Source organism: Echinops telfairi, unplaced genomic scaffold (genome assembly GCF_000313985.2).
Source record: "Echinops telfairi isolate 266 unplaced genomic scaffold, ASM31398v2 ScPeMD7_53;HRSCAF=182, whole genome shotgun sequence".
Classification (NCBI taxonomy): domain Eukaryota; kingdom Metazoa; phylum Chordata; class Mammalia; order Afrosoricida; family Tenrecidae; genus Echinops; species Echinops telfairi.
Genome location: NW_022103951.1, coordinates 13,669,210 through 13,679,120, shown reverse-complemented (window position 1 = coordinate 13,679,120; position 9,911 = coordinate 13,669,210). Strand labels below are relative to the sequence as shown.

At 41.1% G+C, this 9,911-nt stretch overlaps 1 protein-coding gene across 2 annotated transcripts in view; it reads left to right on the top strand.

The window, feature by feature from the left end:
• MOSPD2 (motile sperm domain containing 2) overlaps nucleotides 1-9,911 on the top strand; it is a 46,087-nt gene that overhangs the window by 15,545 nt on the left and 20,631 nt on the right. For both annotated transcript variants that reach the window (XM_045290751.1, XM_045290750.1), the window contains exons 3-5: nucleotides 280-435; nucleotides 3,781-3,867; nucleotides 6,304-6,458. In XM_045290751.1, coding sequence (XP_045146686.1) covers nucleotides 280-435; nucleotides 3,781-3,867; nucleotides 6,304-6,458 — 398 coding nt within the window. The remainder of the gene's footprint in view (nucleotides 1-279; nucleotides 436-3,780; nucleotides 3,868-6,303; nucleotides 6,459-9,911) is intronic.

Sequence of the window (9,911 nt, the reverse complement as noted above, 5' to 3'; positions counted from 1 at the left end):
TTTGGGGTTTTACCTCAAGGTCTGTGATCCACCTTGAGTTTATTCTTGTGCATGGAGTGAGGTAAGAGTCTTGATTTGATTTTTCTACAGGTAGATTCCATTTTTTCCAGCACCACTTATTGAAGAGAGCATGCACTTCCCATTTTATATTTTGTGGGCCCTTATCAAAAATCAGTTGTCTATATGCTGATGTTTTTATTTCTGTGTCTTCAGAGCATGTTTTCTATTATTTGTTAGAGAAGTAATGTGATTTAGATACATCTTATTGTTTATCCCTAGATAAGTCTGATAAATATGATCCACGTGATGTTGAAAGGCTGCAGCAAGATGATAACTGGGTTGAGAGCTACTTAATCTGGAGACACAATGTTGTAGATGAAACACTGAAGATGCTTGATGAAAGTTTTCAGTGGAGGAAAGACTTTGCTGTCAATGGTAAGTATGGCAGTTTATCTCCTGCCTAAATGTCACTTACCGTATGTACTCATGTACAAGTCGAGTTTTTGAGCACATTTTATGCCATTTTGTGGTAAAAATAGGTGCCTTGGCTGATATTCGGGTCAGCTTATACTCGAGTATATATGATATTTATATTCGTCTTTCAAATGTATCTGAGTATCTATTTGTAGATCATTCTGCCATTCAGCATAAACCCCACAATACAGATTTTCAAAAAGATCAAATAATGATTTCCAAGGTGCTTCCTGACAATAAGCCTCGCAAGTAGCATCACTCTACCCCATCACCAGAGAATACAGTCACATTCAGATTCACAGCCCAGCAGAGTTTTCCAACTTGGGTGTAGATCGTCAAGACCGTGAAAGGAGAAAAAGACAGCATCTGAGTAGACTTGGCCCTGAGTCATCCACCAGTGGAAGGCAACGCTGACTAGGCCTCTGCCACCCCCGAGATCAGTTATGGGTCATTGAGCCATGGGGTTTTCCTTGGCTGATTTTCAGAAATAGATTGCCAGGTTTCACGTCCTAATCTACCTTAGCTTGGAAGCTCCACTGAAGCCTCTCTGGCATCATAGCAACACCACTAATGATGGTGGTAGTTTTGCTTGAAGCGTATTTGCCCGAATCAAACCCAGGTCTTCAAGTTCATTGTGAGGATTCTACCACTGAACCACTATGCTCCCCTCAGGTCTAAAGAGAAGGAATTGCTTTTTTTCTGTTTGTCTTAGTTGTTGCCTAATGTCTTCCTCTTGTCCCAGATTATCTTGTGCTGATAGGTGCGCCAGATGCAGTTGCTAAATGAATGAGGGTTCCCCCTCAGGCCAAGATTATTCTCAATGATGTCGTTGGTAACCTTTTTTCTTCATGTCTTCATTTCCAGCCCGCCACTAGATGGAAATTTTCTCAAGGCACACCAGGGCTTCCATAGTGATTCTCCGACAGCCCTTTCTGTAATCTCATTATTTTTCAAAAACAGGAGTTTTAAATATTAAGGGATTCTAAAAAGTAAGAAGAAAGAATCCTAATGACCAATGTCCATTTGGCAGTGAGAAGGTTCCTTGACTCTGGTGATGGATTATTCACTCTGGATTGACTGAGTCTAGTGATTTAATACAAAATAATCAACAAATAAATTTACACTGGTGTTTCCCAAAGTGGACTATACAGGCCCCTGGACGGGGGCCAGAACAATCCAGAGGAGGCTGCAAGAGCAGATGCCTATACTTTATCTTGGATAATGGGCTACAGTACAAAAGTTTTTCATTGTCAGGGAGATGCTGATTCATTTTTTTATGAAGAGGGGTTAGTTGTAGGCTGAATAAGTTTGGGAACCTATGATCTACAGCATGTGACATGGATTATTTAAATAATTGGATTCACAATGTAAACACTAGACATGATTTCAGAAAACAGGGATACATTGCTTAATCAAGTCATAGATACCTGGCATTCCTGAATCATTATGTACAGACTAGACCATTAATCACCACAATCATGTTTTCCTTACATATAGTTGCTAGTTTCTGTTTGTTGAGGCAGCCTGGTGGTGCAGTTGTTGCAGTGCTCAGCTGCTCACTGAAAAGTCAGGGCTTTAAACCCACCAAGCACTGTGTGGAAGAAACATGAAAGAGTCTACTTCCATAAAGATGGCAGCCAGCCCATAGGGCAGTTGTACTCCCTCCTGTTGGGTCACTGTGAATCACAATCAACTCGAAGGCAATGGGCTTGGCTTGGTGTTTTCCTGGTAAACAGTGTAGATATGGAGAAGGAAAAAGACATTTTTTAAAAATCCTTGGGCAACTGCTAGTGAAGTAATTCAAAGCCATGACACTTAAGCTTTTGCTGACATCTGTATGTTGGTCCTCCACCTCTTTTGCAACCAGGCAGGCCTTTCCTTGTTATACCTGCTAAAGGGCGTATCCTTTTTTCTTTAATTGTTTTCCACTTGTCCCCAGGTTATAAAGTATCTTAGATTCTGCTGGACTTGGCGAAGTTTTTTTTCTAAAGAAAACACTAACACCCTTCCCCCCGTTAATTTAAAAGTGTGGATATTTACTTGTATGTTAACATGAAAAGCCCAGTGGGGATAATATTTGTAAGCCATTGTATGAAACACAACCAGGATTTGATTGCTGATATGTGTCCACGTAACATTTCTGCATTTCTTTTACTTGCATCTTTATATAAGTTTGTTTCTTTTTTATAAATCATTTTATTGGGGGCTTGTTCAACTCTTACCGCAATCCATACCTACTTCCATTGTGTCAAGCACATTTGTACATTTGTTGCCATCATCATTCTCAAAACATTTGCTTTCTGTTTGAGCCCTTGGTATCAGCTCCTCGTTTTTCCTCCTACCTTCCCATTCCCCACTCCCTCATGACCCTTGATAAATTACAAATTATTATTTTGTCGTATCTTACACTGTCTGATGTCTCCCTTCACCCATTTTTCTGTTTTTCCATCCCCTAGGGAGGAGATTATATATAGATCTTTGTAATCGGTTCCCCCTTTCCACCCCACCCTCTCTCCAACCACCCAGTATCGCCATTCTTGGCACTGGTCCTGAAGGGATCATCTGTGCTGGATTCCCTGTGTTTCCAGTTCCTATCTGTACCAGTGTACATCCTCTGGTCTAGCCAGATTTTTAAGGTAGAACTAGGATCATGATAGTGGGGTGAGGGGGGGAGCATTTAGAAACTAGAGGAAAGCTGTATGTTTCATCATTGCTACACTGCACCCTGACTGGCTCATCTCCTCCTCACAACCCTTTTGTAAGGGGATGTCCTGTTGCCTACAAGTGGGTCTTGGTCCCCGCTCTGCTCTCCGCCTCATTCACAATGATTTGATTTTTTTGTTCTTTGATGCCTGATCCCTTTGACACCTCGTGATCACACAAGCTGGTGTGCTTCTTCCATGGGGGCTTTGTTGCTTCTGAGCTAGATAGCCGCTTGTTTACCTTCAAGCCTTTAAGATCCCAGATTCTATATCTTTTGATAGCCAGACACCATTACCTTTCTTCACCACATTTGCTTATGCACCTGTTTGTCTTCAGCGATCGTATCAGGGAGGTGAGCACACAATGATAGGATTTTTTGTTTTGTGATGCCTGATAACTGATCCCTTCGGCACCTCATGATCACACAGGCTTGTGTGCTTCTTCCATGTTTCTAATTGCCAAAAGTTCTTCCCAGATGTTTGACGATGCGTTCCCTTTTTTTATTTTTCATATCAAAACCACTATCTAATATTACCTTACTATTGCAAGTGTTCTTTTGAAGTCCCTCAATTCCAATTACTGACCAAAGCTCATCACTTTCAGACCTGAATGAATCCTCCGTTTCTAGACGGTTATTGGAAATTGGTGGTATTTACCTCCATGGTTATGACAAAGAAGGCAACAAACTGTGTAAGTATATTTAATTAATATGTACTGGCTTTTCAAAACTTTGACATATAGATAACTAGCTCACCTGGATTAATGATAAGCAGAATTGCCTTTCTCTAAATGTAGTGCTTATCAAGTTCCTTACAATTGAGCGTCATTAGAGCAGTCTTGACCAATAACGAATCTCTAGTAGTAATTTATCTTGTTTCGAACATGTGAGTAAAGAAAGCAAATAACAAAGCAGAGTAAAGGAAAAAAAATAACAAGGCAAAATAAAGGCAAATAACAGCATAGCCAAAACTCAATGAAGTTAGAATTGCTGTCTTTTTTAAGTTGGCTGATTTTGAAATTCTGCCCAGGTTTTTTATGGAAAAGCATTTGGACGGTTGCTAAATGGACTTTGGTCCTTTGTAATTGTCCCACTGTTTTCCCTTCAGCATCTTCCTCAGTGTGTCTGATAGTGAGGGACCCTTAGTGCTTATCTCTATGGGTCAGATAACTCCCTTGGCCCAAATCACACTTGCTTCTTTGCGAAGGCTATGGCAGGAGAGCCATAATCCCAAGCTGAGCCAAGGCTTGGACAGAGGTTTGTACAAAGCCTTCACTGCTCTGGTCCTCTGTGTAGCGTCTGCGTTGTTCCTGTTTGGACAGTAAACCTTCTCTTTGCTTTCCTCTGATCCCCAGCTCCTCCCTCTCATACTTCCCTTCTCATTCCTCAGGCTCCACTTGTCCTTTAAATAGGAATCCCTTCCTTCCCTTAGACACTTTTAGGTTTCAGTTGGGACTGTCTCCTTGGTACTGCAGGATGATGATCTCATACTAACTCCAAGCAGAGTGCACACAGCTGGCTCTCTGGTGACGACCTGACTCTCCTCTACCTCATGTGCTTCTCCCTATCCCAGGCCCACCACAGAGGGACAGCAGGTGTTCATTGTTGACTTTTCCCTCTAACCTAGTCTAAATGTTGCCCCTTCTTCATTTTCAACAGCCACTTGCTATGGTCATTGCCTCGTCACCTCACATCCACCACCTGCCCCCTCTTCTCGACCTCTTCCAGGCTCTTCTCCCAGCCACTGCCAGAGAGATCCTATGCCACCCCACCTCTTGAAATCATGAAGTGGCATCACATCTCTTTTAAGAAAATCAAGGCACCTTAGCATTTTATTGAGAGGCCTGCCTAGCCAGCCCTTCTCTCTAGGTAGTGGCTCCCACCCGTTCGGTGTCAGTGGCCAGTAGGCTGGACAGTTTGCAATTGTCCATGCACGTGGTTGACAGTCCCCGACCCCCACCTTTTTCCAGGTGGAGCATTATTTCTAGGATTCGACCATCACAATGGCTTCTTTGTCAATAATCAGAATAAAAAGTACTTTCAGATTTGTAGCAAAGGCTATGTGTTCAATTGCATTTTCTTGTTCTCGTACTAGTAATGTAGGTATATTTCTTAGTGTGGGGGGGGGGGACCAGAAAGGCCCCTACTTTCTGATTCCTCCCTAATTTAAACTTCCCATGTACTCCCTCTTTCTCATTTACAAGAAGCAAGAGATGTTTTTAATCTGAGAAGTTAAATGAAGAGGAATATCAAGGTGAAGGTTTTATATACAAGGGCACTGTAAAGGATCCTTGGAAAAATTCCACTATCTTTTCATACCATTTATTTCTATGAACATGTTGGAGCCCTCCTCGTATGTTTGCCCTATTGTTGCACAAATAATGTACACCTTTTACGTGTGTTTGCCAACCACATCTTCGCTCCTTGAGGCATTTTCATCATAAGTACCGCTATGCCAAATTTTTTCTCATATTGCTATAAAAACAATAACCTAACACACTTACAAAAATACAGGGATGGGTATGCTTAGCAAACGAATGAAGAAGGCATGCATTATTTGTGTAAAATCTGATATAGCTGTGAGAGCCCCTGGTGCTACAAGGGTTAAGCTCCGCTACTAACCTAATGGTCAGTGGTTCGAATCTATCAGCCACATTCAGGAAGAAAGTTGAGGCAGTCTGCCTCCATAAAGATTTACAACATTTTTTAACAATTATACAATCATGCGTGATCTAATTGAACTATGGATTGTTCTGTTATCTATAGAGCTCCCAATAAAATGGAAGAAAATTCTCCTTTGTCCTATAGTGTCCCTAAGAGTTGTAATCAGCACTACTGTAAAAGGTTAGCTATGTGCACAAGTGCCTAAAGGTCATAGTCCTGAAAGGCCTATGGCACAGTTCTCTCTACCCCAATGGGGGTACCATGTCAGAATCAACTTGATGGTGACTAACAATAATAATATATATGTATGTCTACATACCCCACATGAGGGGACTTCAAAAGGTCCAGGGAGAAGTGGAATGAAGAGATCATGGAATTTTTCCACAAACTTTGATATTTCTCTCATATATAAATTACTTCTTATTCTTACCTTCTTTTTCTTTTAATCTTCTGTTCTCTTCAAGTCTGGATCAAGGTGAAGTACCACGTAAAAGACAACAAAACTGCATTGGACAAAAAGAAACTTATAGCATTTTGGTTGGAACGTTACGCTAAAAGAGAAAGCGGGAAACCTCTTACAGTGATGTTTGACCTGTCAGAGACTGGACTGAATAACATAGTAAGCATTTTTCATTGGCATCATCATTGTCATTCTAAATCAGTGTTTGCCATGGCATCCTCTTCTTTTTGTCTTCTCTTTTACCCTCAAACTAATTATCTGTATGGAATTGAGGTGACTAACTTGTTGTGTTAGTCTAGGTGGACTAGACGAACAAATTCATAGATGATCATATGTGTATAAGAAAGAGCTTTATGTACAAGAGCAATTGAATATTGAGAAAACGTCCCAGTCCAGTCCAGATCAAGTCCATAAGTTTGATATTAGCCCATATGTCCGATACCAGTTCATAAATTCCTCTCCAGACCCACGAAACACATGCAATGATGCCTAATGCAGGAAGATCACAGGCCAGTGGGTGGAAATTCTTGTGGATACAGTGGCTGTAGAGGTATCTCAGCACTGGCAGGCATCTCCGTGTGGCTCCTTCAGCTCCAGGGCTCTAGCATAGTTCAATGTTTCTTGTCAACAGGGATATCTTGCAGAGTGACCTGGGGTCCCACCTCCAGGGAGCTATTTATCTCCTTAGCTTCTCCAAATGAGGTCATCAAACTGCATCCTGATTGACAGGCTAACCTCCACCCCTTCATTCATAAATCTCACATTGACAACAGATTATGTAACTACCACACTTATGTTTGGGATTGATTACCCAGCCTATCCCAATTGTAATTAAATGGAAGAAGATTTCAAAGAATTTGATCATCATGTATCAGTATTTGGCATCGATGGTGTGGATTTTCGAGCCATGTTCTGGGCCTAATTACACAGAGTATAAAGGGAAGACGTCTAGGCTAGCAGAGTAATCAGTGGGTGATCACAGAAAACTTGGTATAGAGTTTATTAACCTCACAGCCCCCCTCCCACCTTGTGCTTGGCACAAAGTAATCCACTCAATAAATGTTGAATAAATCCATGCCGGGTCTCTGTAAATGCATGCCATATTTTACAGTTGTAAACTGTTTACATGAGTTTGACACATATAGAGCTTTGAGATGTTGTGGATGATGTGTGTGTGTGTGTGTGTATTTGGGTTTTTTTTGTTTGTTTGCTTGGTTTGATTAACTTAAAGCCAGCTCTACTTCCAGTGACTGTCCAGCTTAAAAAAAGAAATAAAACCTATTGCTTTCAGGTGGCCTTTCTAGTCATGGTCTTATAACACCTACTAAATGATTGGGTGGACCTATGCAAATAATGTACTTGTGGTCTACCAAAGGGATTGGACAACTTGCTAGTAATGCGCATAAGGCTGACAGTGCCCCTGTGGGTGTGACCATGCAAATAAGAGGTAAAGAACCCTAATGAGGTGATTGGTTAGTTTTGCCATCCTGCTAGGCATAAAAGAGAGGCATGCCATAGCAGAGGGGGAAGCTCACTACCACCAAAAGGAGATGTAAGCAAAGTATATCCTTTGAACCCAAGGTCCCTGCACTGAGAACCTACTAGACGCAAGGGATAGCTATAACAGTAAAGTTAGTGAGAAGCAATGGCAGAGAAACAGGCAGAAGACACAGATTTCAGGCCAAGGTTTACTGGCAGAACAGATTGCCTCCAGATGCTTGGTTGAGCTAGGCCCCTTGAACTACAGAGCAAAAGAGCTGAGTGCCATCCGACAAGAAGCTTGCTGACAAAGCAGGGTGCCTCCAGGTACTTGTCAACTGAGCTAGGCTTGCCAATTCAAGAGTGAGAGAGCTGAGTGCTTTTGGACAAGAGGCTTACTGACAAAATAAGGTGCCTTTGGGCACTTATCAGTGGAGCTAAAGGACTTTGTAATACTTGCTAAAGTAAAGGAGAGGCCAGGCTGGCCTAAGAGGCCTGAGGGGCCAAGAGCCAAGAGGCTAAAGGCCAGGGAGAGGCCTGCCTGGCCAATGAACTGTATCCTAAATCTTTCCTGATCCTGCCTTGTGGCTTGTTATTGCACTAAAAAGCACAACTTTGTAAGTTTGATCTGTAAGTTATGTTTGGTGAACCCAGCAGAGAAGTAAAAAGTGCCTTGGTAGAGACTACCAGTGTCAGAATTGGTAAAAAGGTTGGAGAAAGGAGGCATGTCTGAGTTTTGTCTCATAAGAATCTGCCTTGGGCTGATGCTGATTGTGACTCTCCTCCCTCATGAAGTTAGAGGCCATCAGACTCCCCTTACACTACGATCGTTATCCTACTGGATCTTAATTGGACGCTTGCAACTTTAGTAAGGTCCTCAGGTGGTGCACACGGTTTGTGCTTGGCTACTAACTTAGGTTGGCAGTCTAAACCCAACCAAGGGGCATATGGCAAAAAGGCCTAGAAATCTGCTTCCATAAAAATGATAATCAAGAAAACTCCATAACCCATAGGGTTGCATGCCATGCATTGGCATTGACTTGATGGCAACAGGATTTTGGTTTGGTGACCTTAGTCACTCAGGAGTTAACTACTTCCAGTACCAACTGAGGCCATTTGACACAGATTATAGCTGTCAGCATCTCTTATCTTTTGACTTTTGCAAATTCTGTTAGGACTCAAGGAGGCATTCACAGACTCGCAAAACACAGTGTAGAGACCTTTTGAAAGCCCATTTCGTGAAGTATTTATACTCTGCCTCGTAACTAATTTCTAGAGATCCGTTCTAAAGAAAGAAGTCTTGAGTAGAGAAACAACATTGTGTGGAACATTTTTCAGGGCCATATAAAATAATAAAAGATGCGTAAAAGTGTTTATGTTCAACACAATAAAATTAGGTATATTTAGCTGACGGAATATGTGTAGTTATGTAAGAAGGTATTTAAATTTTGTAATAATAGAAAGTGTTTTTATGTTTTAATGAAAACTACAAAATTATATTAGGGGGCTTCAAAAATTCATGGAATATTTCCATTATCTTTTTATTCCATTTTGCCACAAACTTTGTATCAAAGTGATACATAGTCCCCCAAATGAAACCTTAAGCATGAAAGAATGACCACAGAGAAGAGTTAACTAGAGTCTTTCCTGAGTGCTGAAACCACAGGTTCTTTTGTTAGTCATCTTTTTCTTTCTTTTTTAAGAGTCCAAGGCTCTGAATTATTTCAACATAATTCCTGTGCGTTTCAGATTGCAAAGTAATCACTTTATGTATACCCAAAGTCTAAATGCCTAGATAAGGAAATATTAGTGTAGAAAGGTATCAACTTCCATAAAAACAAATCATGATTTTTATCCTTTGGATATGGCCATTTTCTAAGTATCAACCCAGAATCACGCAAATAAATGGCAGTGTTTATTATTGCCAAATATAGGGGGAGAGAATCAGCTTGAGCTGTCTTTTTTTCAGCTGCTAATTTGGACCCTTGAAAGTTTAGTAATGTCCTCGGGTGGTGCACACAGTTTGCGCTTGGCCACTAACTTTGAAAATAATGTTTATTTGCACTGTTGTCAGTTGCATTCCCCCAAATATTTAAATCCTCAGCATTGTGAAATACTTGAATCTTGCTGAAT